The sequence below is a fragment of the Manis javanica genome, chromosome 2 (assembly GCF_040802235.1).
Source record: "Manis javanica isolate MJ-LG chromosome 2, MJ_LKY, whole genome shotgun sequence".
Taxonomy (NCBI): Eukaryota; Metazoa; Chordata; class Mammalia; order Pholidota; family Manidae; genus Manis; species Manis javanica.
Window position 1 is genome coordinate 191,653,008 of NC_133157.1, and position 22,101 is coordinate 191,675,108.

At 33.2% G+C, this 22,101-nt stretch overlaps 1 protein-coding gene across 1 annotated transcript in view; it reads right to left on the reverse strand.

The window, feature by feature from the left end:
• Positions 1–360: 360 nt before the first annotated feature.
• Positions 361–22,101, reverse strand: part of EIF3E (eukaryotic translation initiation factor 3 subunit E) — a 53,392-nt gene continuing 31,651 nt past the window's right edge. Inside the window, exons 8-13 of the mRNA XM_017650404.3 lie at positions 18,742–18,868; positions 17,805–17,906; positions 16,335–16,444; positions 2,021–2,123; positions 1,595–1,729; positions 361–529 (exon numbers count right to left, since the gene is read on the reverse strand). Of these exons, the coding sequence (XP_017505893.1) occupies positions 491–529; positions 1,595–1,729; positions 2,021–2,123; positions 16,335–16,444; positions 17,805–17,906; positions 18,742–18,868 (616 nt within the window). The 3' untranslated portion in view covers positions 361–490. The remainder of the gene's footprint in view (positions 530–1,594; positions 1,730–2,020; positions 2,124–16,334; positions 16,445–17,804; positions 17,907–18,741; positions 18,869–22,101) is intronic.

Sequence of the window (22,101 nt, forward strand, 5' to 3'; positions counted from 1 at the left end):
AGATTAGTTGTTACGAAGAGTTAGAGCCATTCAGGTTTGTGGGGGCAGGTGTGACTACAAAGGAGTAGAATGGTTGACATCTTTGTGATGTAAGTTCTGTATCTTGATTGCAGCGATGGTTACACAAATCCACACAAGTGATAAAATGCCAAGAGCTATTCACATACGTTGTACCAATGTCAATATCCTGATTTTGATATTGTACTATATTAACATAAGATGAAAAAACTGGGGGAAACTAGCTTTAGGCTACATGGGACCTCTCTGTGCTATTTTTTCAACTTCCTATGAATCTGTAACTACTCCAAAATGAAAAGTTAAAAAAATACACACTTAGTATTTTTAAGGAAATTCACAAGATAAAATGAAACAGCGAATTTTATTCAAATTTTCCAAAATTTATACTCGGTATGTTGTTTCTAAATGTATGTCAACCTTTATATAATAGAATTATTTCATCTTTCAGTTTTTTCATCTTTTCTTTAGTTCTTCAGTAGAAGCCAGAATCCTGAGTTGCCCAGTTAGGAGCCTAAAATATACAAAGAGAAATTGACAGCGTAAAAATAAAATACTTCCCAAAAAAGCTAACTTGGTAAAGAGTGATACTAGCATTTCCTTTTAGCACTACTCCTGACAAGCTACTCTCTAAGATTTCAGTAACCTCTGTAATCATTAAATGTCAGGTATCCCATTTAGAGCAAAAGAAACATCAAAATACGATCTGATACAGCATTTGACAATTTATAAAGTATAACAATGATAATAGCATGAATATTATAACTAAAAGCAATATAAACTGATCCTCCAGAATACAGAAAAACATTATTTACAAGTTATTTTTTAGGCTCAGTTTTTCTAGACTTGACTGGAATAGGCACGGACAATAATTTCCTAATTATTCCTTCTCTTTTAAAACTGAATGACTATTATGAGGATACAAACCTGTTGCTAAAACATCTATCAAATGAGGTCCCTGAGTGTTCTACAACTGCTTGCTAAAAACTACCTACCCTCCAGCTACACATAACAATAATGGCTAAAGAACATTAAAGGTGGTTTGCGATTCCAAAAATCAAAAGGCCATTCAAGTTTTTCTTTAATATCTAATACATAGGATCTCTACAAAAAGGGGGAATATATTTTTCATATAGCTAAATATGAGTATCAGATAAAATAAAATTTTATAAGATCAATGCTAATAGATATAACATTTTTACTGAAGTATTACTTGAGATTTAAAAAGAACACAAATTTCAAGCACTTCAAAGAGATTTACAGCCAGTACCAGAACGATCTGTTGAAAGCCCTGAAGAAATGAGTTAATGAACATTGTCACACAGGAAAGGGGAAAGGAAAAATGTTATAATAAAGTATGAACACAATTTTTCAGTTTCCTTAACTAATGCATATAATACATCTAAGAAAAATTATTTTCCATTTAGTAATTTCTTAAACAAAATGTTCATACTCCCAACAAACAGAAATACAAAATCAGATTCAACTGATATTAATGTGTTCTCAAATGATGTCCATGTAATAAGTATGTTACATTATTGCTAAATCCCAGAGAGAACAGAAAATGTGTGGTTCTTACCTCTGACCTACTATTCTGATTAAGTTTCTTCTCAATATTCATAGCCAACATCTGACTTCTAAATGAAAGGCTTTTGGTTTTCTCAATCACTTGCTGATAGGGTGAGACTGCATTGTTACCCATTACCACATGACCCTAAAATGAGACAGAAAGAATTGACTCCATAATGTTAATGACTAAGTTTCCCAATAGTCATGAGTGTAACATCAAAACACTACATGATTGTTGTGTGTGTTTTTATGCACTGTACAGAGATGAGAGTAACAAAAAATAAGTGTTTACTGTTGCCTTCAAAGAATTTATTATTACACATTAAAACAACAAATTGTTAATGGAATAAAATGTCCTAATGAAAAACTCCCCCCCAAAGTAAAAAATAACCAGCAACAGATAGCTAGTATGCAGTATAACTAACATAATACTCACTAATTTAGAATCAATCTTGGCATCCAGTCTTGCATTTCTAATCAAATTTACAATCCACCTTTCAGCTTCTTCTGGAGTCATGTTCAGTTTATCTGCCAACATGCTAATGAAGAAAGTAAAAATGATGTTAATACAATCTAAAAACTTAATTTCATATACACAGTCTTTGAGTCATGCTTTGCATAGACTTTAAGATACTGATAAGTCACCTCCTCTTAAATATTATGACTCTCAATAACCACATTGTTCATGTTTGTGCTATTATCTGGTACTATTGTGCTGACCAATCCCATTTCACCAGTCAGACTGTAAGATCCTTGAAAGGAAGGCACCATATTTAGCACCTACAGAAATTTTTCTGGTTTCTAGAATAGTACCTTATACTTAGCAGATGTTCAACTAGTAATGATCTAAGGGAGAAAAAGATTTTGTGATTTATGATTATACAAATTAAACCTGCCACAAGGAGCATCAGTAATAAGTATAATGAAATATGTAATTAAAACTCAGGGCTGCTGTCTATGTTTGTGTTGTGAAATGTTTCTTGTGAACTCTGAGGGCACTCCTTGGAACTGTATACTATATAGTCTAAATGGCTACTGAATTCCAAAGAAGAGTCAGATATGCATACACGCAGAAGTGAAATGATAGGCACCAGGACCCTCATCTACAGTGTTTCAATTAACTAACCTGTATTTTATTTTTCCAATTTATGATCAGGTTGAAAAAGGCCACTGCAGGGCCTAATTTAATAGGACTAACACAAGCAACAGCCTTCGTGGTAGGTAAGGTCAGTCCATCAATGCCAATTATCTACATGTGCATGTATATAGTATGTAAGCATATATAGTATACATGTATGCATATATGGGTGCTTAAGCACAAATATTAATTGTCCCCTTTCCACCTGTCTTCATGAAGATAAGTGTATACTTCCATGGTCCCCTAATGCTATCACTGGTTTGATGAAAAGAACTAGAGTATTAATAACAAAATCAGACTTTAGAATATTACAAACTGAAACCCCCAATCTGATAGCATTCCCAATTTTAATATAGAGATATTCAGGACCCTGGCAAACATACAATCAAGTAATTCCAAAGCTCCCAACCCAAATGAAACCAACCTAGTTAAAAAAAACACCTTTGTGGAATAATATAATCTGTGCTGTCTTTATTTCATACATTTATTGACAAACAGTTAATTCATTCAAAATATAAAAATTAAGTTTAGTCCATCAATTAAATTATTACCAACTAAATCTATGAAGACATCATCACTTAAAAAATGCCTGAGGTTAAAAACATGGTGAGTACAAGCCAGTTCAACAACAAAATTCCCCAGACTTAAGTGTGAAAATTTTGTTTTCTTTGTTTTTATAATTTTGCCCTAAGTACACATTCTCGGCAAATAAAGAACAATAAATCCATGACCAATACTTCAATCTCATGGACAGATTTTTTTTTAGTTACTGTTCTCTAAGTAACCCTCATTTTATTTAAGCTACCAAAAATATGGAAACAAGTTATTTTACTTAAATAAGGAGGTATTTTTTTGACTAGGAAAACTTCCTGCAGGTGGTTTTTCCTATGGCTTCCCAATGAAGTCCTTGTAAGGTTTCCTGCTAGTGGTTGACTTATTTTAGAGATGTGTAATTCCATTCTCCTCTGCACTAATAACCAAGCAAACCTCTGATACTTTTACCTGGAGCTACTACTCTAAAGTTAAAGAGCAGATTTACCGAAACATACTCTTTACCACCTTCTGTAACAATTTACCTTTTGTATGTCTTCCTGCATCCCCCAAAATACAACTCTTTAAAAAGTGAGGCCAAAGTCATTTGACTCTGAGAAGTACAAATGAAACAATTTGTCTAAGTATGTTACAACTCCAGTCTTCAAGACCTCTATGTAGTTAAAATTTTAAAAAAAGTTATTTCCAGCAACTACTAATTATATATAGTTGGTATTATATATTTTTTAAATTGAAATATAAACCTGTTCATGAAGAATATTTAAGTAACTACAGTAATAATGAAACATTCAGTCTTGAATCCTAGGTTATCACATTGTTCTTCCTTTTACTCTCATATCCAACTGAGAAATCTTATTAATTACCTCTTTAACCACTGCCTCTTATTCTAAATTGCTTAGCAATCTACTCTCATCTTAAAAGACTCTCCTTTCCACTAGCCATACTAAAACTCTGTTCATTAAACATGTTATGTTTTTAACCACTTCTGGGCCTTTGTCCATGCCATGCCTTCTGCTTGAAAGGCTCATCCATCATCTTTACTTAGCTTTCTGTTACATGGGTCTCTTCTAAACACAATGCTCACAAGAAACCTCTCTCAACTGTAACATATATGTTTGATGCATTCATAGCCTCCTCCTTTTCTTCACAGCAACCCCCGTTTTTTTCATGGCATTCCTAACAACTGTAGATTTTTTTGTTGAAAATAGATTTCCATGACAGATTGTATATGTAACCCAAGAGCATGTATTATATACCTTCCCTGTTCTATGCTATATATACAGCAACTGATATGACACCCAGTATACAGGAAGCAATTAATAAATATTTACTGATTCCTGCCCCTGTAACGACCCTGCTTCAGGCTCCATTACTATTTTCTAGTTTTCTAACCAACCTACCTTTCCAGTCTCTCCTCAATCTACGTTACATAGTTGCCAGGTTAGTATACTAAAACCAAACTAACCAGTTTATTCCCAAGTTCCTTTCAATAGAGCCCTTCTACCAAAACAAAACTCTAAATTCTAAATTTTTCACTCATGGTTCTCTACAACTTGCCTACAATCTAACTTTCCAACCTCCATTATTCTCCCTCAGGAATACTACATGCCAGCAAACCAAACCGATTCTACTCCTTCCTTGTCATTCATTCAACAAAATATGAACTGTAGTAGATGCTGGTGACAAAATACAACCTGTTGCATACCTTTATAAAGTTTAAGCTGGGGATGGAGAGTAGGAGACAATCACCTAATCCCCCAAATATATAAACTATCCTAAGTGTTATGGAAAGAAAGTATTAGGAGCTATGTGAAATGTAAAATGGTTTATCAGTTCTAGTCTGGAGGACACTTTATCTGATGAAATATTTAAGGTCAAATTTTAAATTAAAAGAAGGAAAATCAATTCTTTATAACCCCACCTAGTATTCTATATCTCTCCTCTTCTTTTACATCCATTCTAAGTTTCATATTTGAACAAAGTTGGGGCAATTTGGCAACATGCATCAAGACCCATAAATATCTGTCTGCATGCTGTGATTGTAATCCCATTTTGGGGGTTTTTTGATTTGCATTGTGCTTGTTCATCCTTTACTTATTAAATCAAGTCAAAGAAAAACTTGAAATAAGGTCTAAGTAGTATTAGTAAATTACTGCTGGCATCTCAAATTATCTAGGCTACCAATTACTGAGATTTAATTAAAGAATGTGGCAATAGGCCAGTTTCTTTTAGTAGCAAAAAAATACAGTAAAATAAATGAAATGATTAATAGAAAGATATCCTCAAAGTCTACAATTCTTACACTCTACTCATTTTATGCAAAAATGAGAAAGATTTAAACAAGAATGTGCTATCCTATTACAGTTTAAAAACCAAAGTTGCCTTAAGCTATCCTATACCATGCTTATCTTGTTATTAAAATTAATTCAGGTTCTCAATAAACTAAAGACAAACTTAACAAAATGTAGAATTTCTGAGAAATACATCTAATTCAATCTAGATTTCAAACACAGAAAATTATTTTCAGATTATTTAGATTACACTAAAAATCTCAACCTTATCTGCAGGAAGCTAAAAGTAGACATTTAAATATTTTGTGTAAATCCTTTATAAACACCTTTAAGTTGACTAGCTGTCCTGCTCAGGCACAACATGATACCAGATATGTTAAGAAATACACATGGAGCCACAGAGTCTGCAAAGAAGCAAAGCATTCTTGAGCAAGAAGAACAAAGTTGGAAGCATCATGCTTCCTGATTTCAAACTCTATTACAAAGCTATCGTAAGCAAAACAGTATGGAACTGGCATAAAAGCAGACATATAGATCAATGAAACAGAGAGTCCAGAAAGAAACCCATGCATATATGGTCAATTACAAGGGAAGGAGTCAAGAATATACAATGGGGTTGTATATACAATATATTCTGCTCAGTGAAATAAACCAGGTGGAGAATGACAAAGACCATACAATATTACTTATTTGTGGAATATAAAAACACAGGAAAACAGAATGAACAAAACAGCAGTAGACTTATAGACACTGAGAAGTGACTAGTGGTTACCATGGAGTAGGGGCAGGTGGGTGGGGAGGGCTAGGGGGATAAAGGGACATAATTCTCAACTGTAATATAAACTGGTCATGGGGATAATAGTACAGCATGGAGAATACAGTCAATGGTTCTGTAACATCTTTCTATACTGACAGTAACTGTACTAGAGGAGGTGAGGATTTAATATGGGTAACTGCTGTACCACTGTGCTATATATCTGAAACCAATATAAGACTGTATATCAATGATACTTCAAAATTGAAAAACTTAAAAAGAATAAAAGAATATACAATGGGGAAAGGACAGTTTCTTCAATAAATGGTGTTGGGAAAGCTGGACAGACATAAGCAAAGGAATAAAAACTCAACCTCTATCTTACACCACAAACAAAAATTAATTCATAATGGACTAAAGACTTGAACATAAGACTTGACCATAAAACTCACAGATAAGAAAACAGGCAGTAAGCTCCTTGACATTGGTCTTGGCATTGATGTTTGGGATCTGACACCAAAAGCAGAAATAGATGAGTAGTGCTTCAATGAACTAAAAAGCTTCTGCACAGCCAAAAGAAACCACCTTCAAAATGAAAAGGCAACCTACAAAATGGGAGACAATACTGCGAACCATGTATCTAAGGAGTTAATATCTAAAATACATAAGGAACTCATATAGCTCAATAGCAAAATAATAATAATTTGATGGAAAAGTGGGCAGAGGATCTTAATAGACATTTTTCCAAAGAAGACAATCAGATGGCAAGCAGCTTCATGAAAAGGTGCTCAACTCACTAATCATCAGGGAAATGCATAATCAAAATGACAATGAGGTACCACTTCATACATGTTGGAATAAATACTATCAAAAAGACAGGAAGCAACAACTGTTAGCAAGAATGCAGCAAGAAGGGAGCCCTTTTGCAGTATTGGTATAAATGTAGGTGAAGCCACTATGGAAACAGTATGGAGGGTCCTAAACAATTAACAGAACTACTGTAAGATCCAGCAATTCTACCTCTGGATATTTATCCATAGGAGACAAAAACACTAACTAGAAAAGACAGCTGCCAAACCATGTTCACTGCAAAAGCTAATACCTGGAAGGAACCTAAGAGTCTACCAATAGATGAGTGGATAAAGAAAATGTGATTATATACACACATACATATACAGAATGGAATATCAGTCAGCCACAAAAATGAAGGAAATCCTACCAATTGCCACAACATGGATGGACCGTGGGGGGGGGCGGGGGTGAGGGAGGGAGGCAGAGAGAGAGACAGACAGACAGAGACAGAGACACAGAGACCAGACTGGTGGTTGTTACAGGAGAGAAGATAGGTGAAAGGGGGTCTAAAAGTGCCAACTTCCAGTAATAAGATAAATAAAGTCATGGGATGTAATGTAAGCATGGTGACTATGGTTGATAATATTTGAAAGCTGCCAAAGAGTAAATCTTCAAAGTTCTAATTACAAGAAAAAAATGTAACTACGTGTAATTTTGGATGTTAACTGGACTTTTGGAAAAATAGGAGAGAAAGAAGAAAATAAGAATCCTGGTCCAGGAGGTCCCCAGGAGGTTCAAGAGCCAAATAGTTCCAGAAGGGAGCTCCAGAAAGAATAAACAGTAAATATAAAAGAGAATAAATCACTAAAGAAATAACTCAAGAAAAATTTCTCATAAATGGACAGCATGAGTTTCCAAATTAAAAGGGGCTCAGTATAAAATAAGCCAATTCTAAGGTATATCACTTTGCAATTTCAGAGGAATGAGGACAAAGAGAACAAAACACACAACATATGAAGAAGGGAGGAGGAGGAATAAGAAGGGAGAGAAGAAAAGACTCTCCAGAAAAAAAAATCCTCAAATTTCTAGAGAGGAAACAAAAGACCCATACTGCAATGCATTCATTGTAGGAGACTTCAACACACCACTCACCCCAAAGGATAGATCCACCGGGCAGAAAATAAGTAAAGACACACAGGCACTGAACAACACACTAGAACAGATGGACCTAATAGACATCTATAGAACTTTACATCCAAAAGCAACAGGATATACATTCTTCTCAAGTGCACATGGAACATTCTCTAGAATAGACCACATACTAGCTCACAAAAAGAGCCTCAGTAAATTCCACAATATTGAAATTCTACCAACCAATTTTTCAGACCACAAAGGTATGAAAGTAGAAATAAATTCTACAAAGAAAACAAGAAGGCTCACAAACACATGGAGGCTTAACAACATGCTACTAAATAATCAATGGATCAATGAACAAATCAAAATAGAGATCAAGGAATATATAGAAACAAATGACAACAACAACACTAAGCCCCAACTTCTGTGGGATGCAGCGAAAGCAGTCTTAAGAGGAAAGTATATAGCAATCCAGACAAAAAGGTCAGGGATAAAAATGGCTTCTGATTGCTACAACAGGAAGCTCAAAGCAACAGAACAATGTCTTATAAATTCTGTAATAGCAGTATCACTATTCAAATATGAGAGTAAAATAGACATTTTTAAGTGTGAAAATTTACCTCCAAAGCACCCTCCTTAAGAAGCTATTAAAGGATATGCTTTTCCAAAGCATAACAGTAAGCCAAGAAAAAGGAAGACATAATAATAATAAGGTTCAGGCAACAGGAGCTCTATCAAAGGAGACAGCCTAAGGGACTTCTCAAAACAAAGGACAAAAAGAGACAAAAATACACACCAAGGTAGAAAGCAACATGTCCTGATTTTTTTCAAGAGATGAAACTGATAAAATTAACCAATTTTGAGAAAAGAGGTATGAACTGACAAAGACTTTTATGTGAAATTAATGATAAAGACATTAAGAAAAACAACCAGTAAGCAAACTGGGGGCACAGGAGGAGTGGTAATTAAAATTGACTCCAGGGTAAACAAATAGTGAATATTAAAACACATTAGAAAACTTAACTTACTTGAAACAACTGGGTGCTGGTTCAGGAATCAACAGACATTAATTATATGAGTTTATTAAAGAGCTCAGAAAAAGTCCCAATATACAGATGAGAATTCAAAATGTGATACGGCTAGCATTTCAAATCAGTAGGGGAAAAGTTCTTTTTTCAATAATCACGTGGTTAGCCAATAAGGATAAAGAAGGCAGATGTCTTCCTTACTCTATATTCCCAAGTAAATCCTAGATGGACTTAAATAGAAGAAATAAAGCTACCAAAGTCCTACAAGAAAACATAGGTAAACAGCATATAAACCTATTGTTGAGAAATAACTTCCAAATAAAATACAAAATCCAGTACCATGAAAGAAGAGATTATTAATAAATTTAACTACTGAAATATATAAATTATCCTTCAGGAGAAAAATAAATAAATAAATAGAATTAACTGCTATTTCAAAAGACACAGTAAAAGAATTTCACCCTCAGTTCTATTACATTAATTAAACATATTCATGCCTCTATAGAACAAAAACAGAAACTGCTTGTTCCTGGGCAGCAATTAAGACCAGTGCTATCACTTAAGAACCTAACATATATAAACTTAAATCCATAAAACCAACTAGGGTTTTACCAATTCTAGGCTGATTTCTATCAGATTTTCTTTCAATCACTAATCTTTGGCAGTCCCCTTTTCTGAACCTACCCACAGTCCCTGACATATCTTAATAAGTAAGGATGTGGTGTCCAGCATTTCACATGCTTATTAAGTACCTCTTTAAATAACCTAGCTTTCCAAATTTTATTTCATTAGCACAGTTTATTTCAAATACTAATGACTTCAACATTAAGCCATGGGAACCTCTAGCCTGCTTTACACTAGAGACTGTGTGACGAACTGTTTAGCCTCTCCAATGCACTCCAGTCTTATAAGGGTATGCTATGACAACTAATTACTGTGTGTTAAGTGTAAACTGTGTTTAACTCTAAGATTAGGAGGAGAGAAAGAAAAAGAGGAGAAAACTGAGAAATGCTAACATGCTGTGTTTGACAACCCAAAGATCTCACTGAATTTTCCAATATCTCATTAGTCTTACATAAGAGTATATTACTTTAGAGTTAACAGAGAAATGCAATAATACTGGCTTTTGAAACTCTTTTATCTCCACGTGGAAATGCACCCATTTCTCACTAATATCAGGAAGTATAATTATGAATGTTAATTGCTGTGTGTTAATAAGAACTTTAAGAAATATATTAAGATTTAAAATGTTACTTAGTAAAATAAAGTAGAATGACTTCATAACTTAAAGAAATGGAAGAGTAATTGGCAAATACCTTCTTTTGTGAAAAGCCAAAACTAACACCCTATAAGAAAATTATATTAATGTATGCTCCAACACGTTTATTATACACATTCAAAATATTACTTCCATACTTTGTTTTTATCAACAATTGACAAGTGGTCCAAGAATTTTTCTAGAACAGTCTTTAAATTTCAGAGACACACCTTATCTGATAAACTACTCAGCTATACTAAATTAAATTCCACCACAGTAACCTTTTTTGACAGATGTCGCATATTTTATGGTAAACAGATCTGCAACATCTGACAAATCTATATACAGTCGTATACATACAGATAAAAAATTCTTAATAAGCATTCTGTATAAAGATGACTATCACATGTGCTTATGTAATTTAGTCAAGAAACCTATCAACTTAAGAGTGTCTGAAATCACAAATGTAAAGTTATTTAATGAACAACCATGGTTTTTACAATCCTATTCTCTTCAGCATTTGAAATATGTCCACTGGGGGAAAGGAGGCCAGAGACAAATCCTTCCCCTTATCCCCCTAAAAAAAGACTGAGTACCAAATAACTTTAGATTAATTAGAGGCAGAGACAAGCCAGCACAAACTAAAGATTTAGTAATTTGTCACAATTAGTATACAGTGGTAAAGAATTTACTTTGGGGCTTAAAGACATACCATTTAGAGTGTTGCCAGGGTTCACTGAGCCTTCCGTCTAAATTTCTTCTCTAATTTTTCAATATACAAATTATATACATATCATTCTAATTCCTCTTTTATTCTTCAAAACACCTATCATAATTTATAATTCCATTCTTTCCTTAATATGTTTTTTCCTCTGGATTTGAAGTTCTGAGTGTACACTCCCTACTTTCTACCCGGTGCTTGGACAGAAAAGGCACTCACTCACATTTGTAATATTTTCTTCTATGAACAACTGTACTAGCTATATTGCTATTAACTAATTATATCACAATCATGTCCCCAAATGTATTTTTTCTCTTTAAACAGTTGAACACTACCTTTAAAAGAAACTTTTGCATATTCTTGAAATGACAAAATTATATAGAAATGGAGAACAGATAAGCAGTTGCCAGAGGTCAAGGAGGGAGTATGGGCCACAATAGAGCCACTGAAGGATCCTTGCATTACTGTTCTGCATCTGAATGTATCAATGCCAATATGCTAGTTGAGATTATATTTACTATGGTTTGTAAGATGTTACCATCTGTAGAAACTGTGTAATAAGCTCTTTATTATTTACTAAGGAATGTGAATCTATAATTTATAATACCTCAAAATAATAAGTGTATTTTTAAAAAGAGGGTTTTTGGAGGGGAGAATATATTTGCAAATGATATATCTGACAAGGGGCTAGCATCCAAAATACATAAATGACTCAAATGACTCAATATCAAAACACAAATAATCCACTTAAAAATTAGGCAGAAGACCTGAATAGACATTTTTCCAAAGAGAACATACTGATGGTCAAAAGGCACATTACAAGATGCTCCACATTGCCAATCATAAGGAAAATGCAAATCAAAACCACAATGAGGTATCACCTGACACCAGTTAGAATGGTCACTATCTAAAAGACAAGAAGTAACAAGTGTTGGTGAGGATGTGGAGAAAAGGGCACACTTCTACACTGTTGGTGGGAGTGTAAATTGGTGCAGCCACTATGGAAAGCAGTGATGGAGGTTCCTCAAGAAACTAAAAATAGAAATTCCATACGACTCAGAAATTTCATTTCTGGGAATTTAACCAAAGAAAACAAAATCACTAATATGAAAAGATATATGCACACCTTTGTTCACTGCAGCATTGTTTTCAATAGCAAAGATATGGAAGCAACCCAACTGCCTGTCAATAGATTAATGGATGAGGATGTGGTACATACATACAACAGAATATTATTAGCCATAAAAAAGAAATTGTGCCATTTGCAACAATATGGATGGACCTAGAGGGTATTATGCTAAGTGAAATAAGACAGGAGAGAAAGACAAATACCATATGATTTCACTTATATAAGTGGAATCTAAAAACAAAATAAAACAGAACAGACTTACAGATGCTGAGAAGTGACTGGTGGTTACCATGGGGATAGGGTTGGTTTGGGTGGTTGAGACAGGTGAAGGGTATAAAGAGGCATAAAATCTTCATATTAATCTAAATTAGTCATGGGGATTAAAATATAACACAGAGAATATAGTCAATAGTTCTGTAATATCTTCTATGTTGACAGTAACTACACTAGTTAAGGTGAACATCTCATAATATAGGTAACTGTTGAATTACTATGTTGTATACCTAAAACCAACATAGTACTGTATATCAACTATACTTCAACAAAAATAACAACAACAACAAAAACAGGTTTTGCACAAGAATTACTTAGAGGAACTTCAAAAAACATAAATGCTGAGATCCTCCCCCCAGGGAATGTTTTAGTTTTTTAAAGACTACAAATCATTAGAGCAATGTTTCCCAAAAGCTGACTGCTGAATAATTTACCTGGAAAGCTTTAAACCCAGATTCTCAAGCCTTGATCCCAGAGATTCTGATTCAGAAGGTCTGGGGTAAGACCAGAAAAATCTAGTCATCTTCAGTTAAAAAAAATTTTTTTTTAAATTCTCCAGATGATTCTAATGTACAGTTAGTTTTATAAACCTCTGGACTGGAGAGCAGTGGTTTTTTCCCCCTATGTATTGTTTAAAGGTAAACATTAGCTCTGTTCATCATTATCATAGCTTCCAAGTCCTTGAACTCTAAATTAAGATGATTGCTGTATTTATAAAACCCAACTTATATGCTTAACATTTTCAGCCATATTTCTAACCCATTAAAGCAGCTTTAAAAACATGAAATGCGTACCCTCTGGACTGAGTCCTGATGGATGCACTCATCCCCTTGCCCCTGAACCTTATAATCTGAGATCTCATTGTTACTCTAAGAACATTCATTTTTTTGCCCGAAGGTACACTTTCAGCTTTGCTTCTACACTCTTCACTCATTATACTAAAAATATTACATTGTTGATTTTTCACTCCAATACTCCAGCAGGCTACAATTATGTGCCTAAAAAGCTGGCGACCTGATGCAATGGTTCTCAAACCTGGATGTGCTTCAGAATAACCATCCTTAAAGTACAGCGTAGTAGTCCTATCAACAGAGCATTGCATACTCAGAAAATCTGATCCAGAAAATTTGGGTTGGCTTCAGGGAACGTGCATTTGTAAAATAAAAAATTCTAGATATTCTGAGACACAAAGTTAAACACTGACTTATGGTTTCCATCATCCTCTGGCTCAAGCGAAAGACTTAAAACAAATTAGTCTAAATCTGATATTTCTAAAACATCAGCTGTTCACAATGAAAAAGAAAGAATTTACAGTGAGGTTCAATACAACAAATGTCAGAGACCTATTAACCGAGGCTCTGTTATCAAATAAGACCTAAACAACTCAATGTCTCTGAGCCTTAAATTTCCCAGGTACAAATAAGAAGCTACAAAACTGCTGCAAAACAAAGGAGTTGTACTTAATCAGTATTTTGTAAAACTGTGTTACCAGAAGTCTTAGGGTTCCACGGAGATGCCTTAGCAGTCAGGAGGGAAGTAGAATAGAAATATAGGCTAAACAGGGTTCTGACTTATCTGCTTATTTATATACGCATAAATACATATACTCATATATATAATATTGTATTTGAAAACAAGTCCTTACACACACATGTACAAATTTCAAAATCATGGTTCTAGAACTTGAAACCTGAGTGACATATATAAAGTGCTCAAAAGTCACATATGCCAACTGGCTACCATACTGAATAATGCAGATATAAAACATTTCCATCACTGCAGAAACTTCTATTGAAAAATCCTATTGTTGTTGATTCAGTAAGTATGTGTAATTGGATTAAAAATGCCCTAAAATATTTTCTAGCTCTAAAATTCTTTTCTAATATTTGAAAAAAATGCATTTATTTATGTACTTAAATCAGCTAAGTCAAAAAACATTCCATAGGTAGCCAAAAACGTTTAGACAAGTAAAAAGTAAATGCTATCACTGGAAGAGCGAAAAGATTTCTGGACTTAAAGTCTGAAAAGGCTTTAAGACTTTGTCAAAAACTACAAAAACTACTGGAATCAAAGAACTGTAGCAATCCAAGAAAAAAAAAAAATCAAAGCTTCATTGGTACAAGTTTTTAAAAATTTATACATAATGAAATTGTCACATGAAACTTAATAGAAGCAGTCCCACTATATTACCTTTACCCGCACATCTCTCTTGAGTAGACAGGAAAAATACTTCATTTATTTTAATGTTAAGGGTAGTAAACTGAATCCCAAGAAGAAAAATAATGAAGAATTCCAGAGTCAATAAAGGTAACAAGCTAGAACTGGAAGAAATCTTAATCACAGACAAAAATACCAATTCATTAACTTAAAGAAATTTATTAATTTAACATATATATTTATCAAGCATCTATCATACATTAGACAATGCCTAGTGAATACACTAGATGCCAAACATACAAAAAGGAGAATATGATTTCAAAAAGCTTTCAACAGGGAATTGTTAAAATAAGTTCTGGACCAAAACAACACCCAAGTAACCAGATACTAATGAAAAAGGCGGAAGAGTCCACAAGGGAAACCAAAATATAAGCATCCCTCTTTCAAAAGCCTGAATTATAAATCTTAAAAAACAACAATGCAAAAACTAGGTTATCTACTGTCCACTAGAGTACCACTTGATACACCTATCTATTTCAACAACAATGACTTATTTTTTAATGTATTAAGACAATCAGATTTTTAAAATTATATGTCTGCTAGCTATAGTAAAATACTAAAACTGAAGTCAAGGCTTCGATTCCCGCAGGAAAAGCTCCATGATCACACTATACTTCTAACTCTGGATAACCACTTCGATGACAACCCACTTAAATTAGGGCAAGCAAATATAGATGCCTTAAAAAAAACAAATGGCACTAAAAGAAAAACTTTGGTTTACACACAGTTCCTAAGAGGAAAACATTAAAGTACTAAGTTTTTAAACAATTTTGGAAGATTTACTATTTGACGTCATTATGACCAAAGGGCACTGGTTACTTTTCAAATTCTAATATGTAAAATTAGTTTCTAATAGGTTATGTAAGTCTCACAACTTTTCCTAATTGTTTTCTCACACAACAAAGAAAATTTCAACTTTTGAAAGTCACCATAATTTTTCCATGTTTCAACATTTTAGGATGTCATAGAGGTTTACTATATGAGAATTCAAATACACAATTAAATAATACAAACTCAATTAACTAAAATGATTGCCAAATGTAGTTTTTTAACAGTATTTCTGATTAACTAAGGGCTCATTCTTCATTTGAACTCCTACTGAAAACCTTTCTAAAACTGGTTACTTCTCTTTCTCCCTACATAATGATATAACAGTACTCTTTAAAAAGGTAATTGATAATCATATTAATACCCAGAAGTTACCATTTTCAAAAATCATGCTGTGTCATGCACATGGAAGCTGAGGAAAATATTTCTGAGTCTGAAGCATCCCAGAATCAAACAAAAGCTAGGATTTTTAATAAATCACTATCAGATTGTTTCCTTTTTGTTCGTTTGAAGCAAAAGAGAAATAAAACAAAAATCCCAATTAACTAGAATCCTATTAAGTATAACTTTACAATAAATGGAAATTTCCAGTAATTTACAAATAGAGAATACAAATTGAATCAGGGTATTCTTACTTAATGCTGATACACTGATGGATGCGACAAAAAGTCTCAAATATGAAGAGACGGGCATTTTCAATGAAATCCTCCAGACAAGCCACCAAGAAGAAGTCATTCACAAGCACCTATGTGTTTAAAATATAAAAGAAAAAATTAATGGTACTGACAAGCAATTTTCTAAAATTTAACAGAAGTACTTTCTGTGTGCTTTACTCACTGTTCTATTCACTTATCTCTCATCTAATTTTAGAAACACCATGTTCAAGCCTCTAACAATTTAAACAAGAAGCAAATCAATGTTTTAAGAAAAAGGCCTAAGAACTGCATTGTTTTCTTGTTCACTGAATACTTGAGCACCCTTGTGACAAAGTAGCTTTGTTTTGTCCATTATCCTACATAAATGTTAGAGAGACATTATCTTTTCTACTTATTTAAAATAGTTGTGCATGGACTAATGATAGGCATATTTCTGTATTAGTAAGTAGACTTGGTAATATACAAAGGAAAAAAATTCAAGGGGCGGCTTCTACTCCACAGATAGTATCAGAATTGAAAGAATATTTTAACTTCAAGAACAATAACCAAGTACCCCTGTGCCTCAGCAAGGCCTAGCTACTTAGTGTAACAAATACAAACCAATACTTAACAATGTTGTGTATCACTACATATGAACATAAATTATCATATTAGATTCTAATTTTATATTTTGCCCAATGTTTGAAAATCACCTTCGAAGGTACATTTACATGATAATTTTCTTTTCCTTAGAGAAGTAACATTTTAGTCCCCCAACAAACTGCCCATTTTTGTCCAAACACTTGGGGGTTCAAAGATAGTATTGACATCTAGTAGCTCATGGATTTGGTAAAAGTATTTAATAGTAAGTTCCAAGCTTAATTTCTGAAAACTTGCTAACATATTGGTGCGCGCACACACACACACGCACATACACACACACACACACACACACACACACACACACACACACACACACACATCTGAGTTGCTCCGAAGGTACTTTAGTTTCTACCAACCAACATAATACATTGTAGTTATAAAATTTATACTCTAAGCTTGATTGATGTATAGCAAATGTTAAATACAATCATGTGAAAAATTCCAAAGAAATTGGAAATTTATATTCCACTTATGAAACAAACTGAGAATCAGTCATAATATGCGATTCCATATAAACTTGCCTATATATATATATGAAATATTTATTCATTCAGGGAAGACATGGAATTATGGATATATGTGTGAATTTATAATCCCCTCAATGTTTTAACAAACTGTCCTAATAAAAAGGATACACACACATACATGGCAATAACATTAAAATGTCTTCACCCCAACACATTTCTAATCTGCCAAGATTAATAAACGTTTCTAACATAATTACTTTAATAAAACACTGCAAGACTGACTCTTAACAATATCCAAAAGTTTAATATCATCATTTTGTAAGTAAAAATTCATACTTACTGATTCACATTCTCTCAGCTTTTTCTGAGCCCCATCAAAGTCAAAGTTAACATACAAGCATTCAACAAACTCTGTAATTGGGTCTTTATATGTGTAAGATTCCTGTAAATTTAAGTCAAAGGTCAAGTTGGATCTGATTCAACATGGTTTAGTAGATTGCCCCCAGAATATCCACATCTTCCTATTTGTCCTCCCTTACCATTAATTTCTAGCAAATTACCTAGTATCATCTTCTCAAAGCAATTGCTTGTATCCTGATTGCAGGCAACACCTTAAGCTTATAATGCCTTCCAGACCAAGTTCTCTAAATTCTCATCCTAGAACCATTCCAAAAGCTTTCAAATTCCTCTACTGCCAGAAGTCCTCTGACAATAAACATGATGAACTTCCCAGAGTATAATGGTATTAATAGCCTACTGAAACTGTCTTTTTGTATTTTATTTATTCTCAGATCCAAAAAATATTTAAGTTACTTTTCTAACCCAGAGTCACTGCTGAGAAACTCACTAAAAATCAACCAGGAGAACTGCAGCTTTGGTACAGCTTGGGAACTATTAATATCATATTCCATGTAAAGGTCACTACTCTGGAATTATGTAGGTAGTGAGCTCCCAACAAACAGTTCAAGGCTCCAGATCTCCTTTACTCTTTGCAGTAAAAGCAACACTAATATACAACTTATATTAAATATTCACCTAGCAGAAAGCAGTCAGTATTCATTCATACCATATCTACCATAAATATATCTTGGAATTAAAGATAATAAATGCCCACTTGGATCTCTTGGACTCTTCTCTCTTCCTGTATACTTCATGTATATTTTCCTCTTATTTTAAAAATGTTTTTTACCTTAAGAACTAAAAGTCCTACTTTGATAAAAGAGATAGACCTGAAGTTAAGGCATGCTTTAAAAATCAATGAAGATTTTAGTTTTTACCTGTTGAATAACTTTGACCAGATCTTTTAACACCTGCCGGCGTTTTCGAACATCTTTGTTTGTTATGACTGCTGTAGTCAAATAGCGGAGAATGTGTGGACACATTGTTTGAATTGCATTAAGATACCTAGATTAAAAATATAGGTTATTTAATATTAATAATACACCCAATTTTTCTAGATCTTTAATGATGCATAATTTAAACAGCCTATTAGATTGCATTGTTTCAGTAACCTAAGAACTGCACTTAAGAATGACTACTTTAAGGGATATCTCCTCCAAGAAAGTAAATAAACAGAAGTTTAAATGTGAGAATGCCAGGTGATATTCACCAAATAAGTGAGATGGGAGACTCATGTAAGAAGTAAATAATCCTACTGAGTGATAAGGATTGTTGAGTAAAACGATTTGAAGTCCCTCATATATGCTGTCAGTCTGTTCCAAAAGACTGTTAAGCTATGATTTTGTCATCCACCTATTAGAACAAATGTGTGAAAACCTATGTGCAAAACATTCATCACAATCAGAAAACCAGTCATTTTACATAGATTAAAGAATTCAGGGGATGAAAGACTGGAAACTATAGGGAGAAGGAAACTATTACAGTATTACAGGGCTTTGGTTAAATTGGTAGCACTGGGAATTAGAAAGGAAGGATTAGATGTCAAACAAATGTCAACAGGGCCTTGGCTAATATTCAGCAAATCCTGCTATTCTGATGATCAGCAGCTGGCTACCCTCTGTCATTTGTTTATTCTATATTTCTCCTGCTCAATCTCCTTAAACAGCTCCCCAGTTTTTATCTAATAAGTATGTCTTTTTTTTAATCTAATAAGTATCTAATAAGTATCTAAAAGTATTTTTTTATCTAGTAAATATTGGATATATTTGTTAATAAAGTCCACTTCTCTAAGTTGAATATTCAAGCCCCAACATACCCATCTAGCACCAGGTCCCACCACACCACCATTGACTTCTTCCTCCTTTCTCACTTTTTGTAGTTCACTCCATATGGACTGCTCTCCCAAACACATCCTTCGACAGCCTAAATTCTATCCATCCTTCAAGGTCCACCCAGATGCCTTATCTTCCAAGTTCTCCCCACAATATTAAATTAATAAGTCTACATTTTATCATATTGTAGATTCCTCATGAAATCTTGTCTGACTTTTTAGAAGATCCTAGAATCTGATGATAACTCAACACTTAGTATCTATTTCCAGTCAGCCCCTCTAAGATCGCTCTAAACAAGGTAGAATATAACACTCACTCATGAATAAAACAATTTCTAAAAGATAGCTAAACAAATAAGCCGAAAGTTTCATGATCTGAAAAATTAAACCTGAGTTTCAGGCAGAAAATTTTAAATTGCAGTATTTCTTCAGAACAAATGCCTCAATACTCTTGTCAAAAATCTCACACACACGCAAAGGAGGGCATAATTGTTTTCTTAGTATCAGTTTTGAAGTAGGTAATTTAAGTTGACAATGATGGCACTCATTCATAAATTCATCCACACAGGTCAAAAAAAACCTATAAGCTTATCGTATAGAATGTTAAACATTTATTTTTATTTATCCTAATTTTATATTATATACCATTTTCTTTTCTGAACATACAATGGCTTCTCAGTGCGTGGATCTTAATTTGGGTCTTGGAGGTGGTGGGAGGCTTTTGTTGAATGTTTCAATAGGGTCTTATTTGTCTCACAAAGTTAGATGAAGACTATTTTCTCACTACACAACCTTTTTTTAATGCTCCAAAATGACTAACAAATCTATCAACCCAGAGTCCTTTTAATGGATTAAAAAAACAAAACAAAAACATCTCACAATTCCTTCCTCAGTTAACTTAATCTGATAAGGTTCCACTTGTGTCACCTGGGTTATTTCAGGTTTTGTAGAATATCGTGCAAGCTATTTCCTTATGACTTTAATTTTTACTCTGTCACTTGTCAGATAAAGCCATTTTCATTTCTAATTCTTTTTCCATTTTTGAAATAAAAGCATCAGTTTTCAGAGTAGTAATTTCAACATTTTGAAATATACTGTTAATTTTATTTTCATTTCCTTTGTTGTGTTTTGCCATACTACTTTTAATCAAGGTTTTAACAGTTGAGTAAGTACTCGAAGCTATGAATTAATATTGAGGGATGCTCTGGTAGATATTTCATGACTACTAACATTTAATTTCTTCAATTCAGTATTTTTAAGACTTTTAATACTCTTGTTTTATTGTATTCTTACAAGAAACTATAATCTAATTTCTATCTTTTTAAGTTTTAAATGGTATAAGGTACTTCCTTTTTTGTAAATGAATTATAAAAATACAAATGAAGGTGTTAAATGTATTTGTATAATAGTTTGATAATTCAATAATTAATTCTGCTATTTAATTATATTCCTATGACCATGAATCTCTTTAAAAAATTTTTAAGAACCTATTTTTTTGCATTCTTTTTCTTTTACAAACTGATTTTTATCTTGAGTTTCTGTGATCTCAACTGAACTATTTTCTATTGCTAGTATCAGTAATAAATGTCTTTTCTAACTTCATATTAAGTCATAAGGTTGTCAGGAATTAATCTATCCTGTTTTCCCCTTATTTGTATTCTAGAATTTTCAGTTTGAATACTTTTATCTTATTTGCTTGCTTCCTTTCATTACTTGAAAATATTCAAAAGCCAGTTATATCTAATGCTCCTTTCTGTACATATACATAGTTGCCAAAAAAACATAGGGGAGCAGGTCTATTAGCTAAGTAGTAAGTAGCATGAAAAGCCAATTCCTAGTGAAATCTATGGGTGAGCTCAGAAAGAGCTGACCTTATTCTTGACTCATCTACTAGGTGTCAAGATTACAGCCATTGTTTCAGACTCTAGAGTTCAGGTCAAATCTGCTCGTTCATGGAAGGCTCATCTTCCAACCCATGATTTTGGGGATATCCAAAACTCTTACAATCTTATAGGTTTTATTTTTCAGAAGGGACAAAAAACACTACATGTTAGTATTATTTTTAATTTCTTCTCATTTGAATGCACGTTTGGTTAATCTCCACAAATATATAATACAAATTAACATATCCTTAATTCTTGCATTTCAAATTCTCATAAAACAACTTTTTTTAATAAGATGTATGGATAGTTTAACATTAAAGACTGGTAAATAGCTATTTTACTCACTCACCAACATTCTCAAATTTCTCACAATGATTTACCAATCATTTTTATGGAATACTCCAGATTCATCCAATATTGGTATGTCTCAACTATTGCATGAGAATGTAATTATCAGCATCATAAATAAAAAAGCCTCTCTAAAATATAATGGTTGAACAAAGGTACTTCTCAAAGGGTACTTT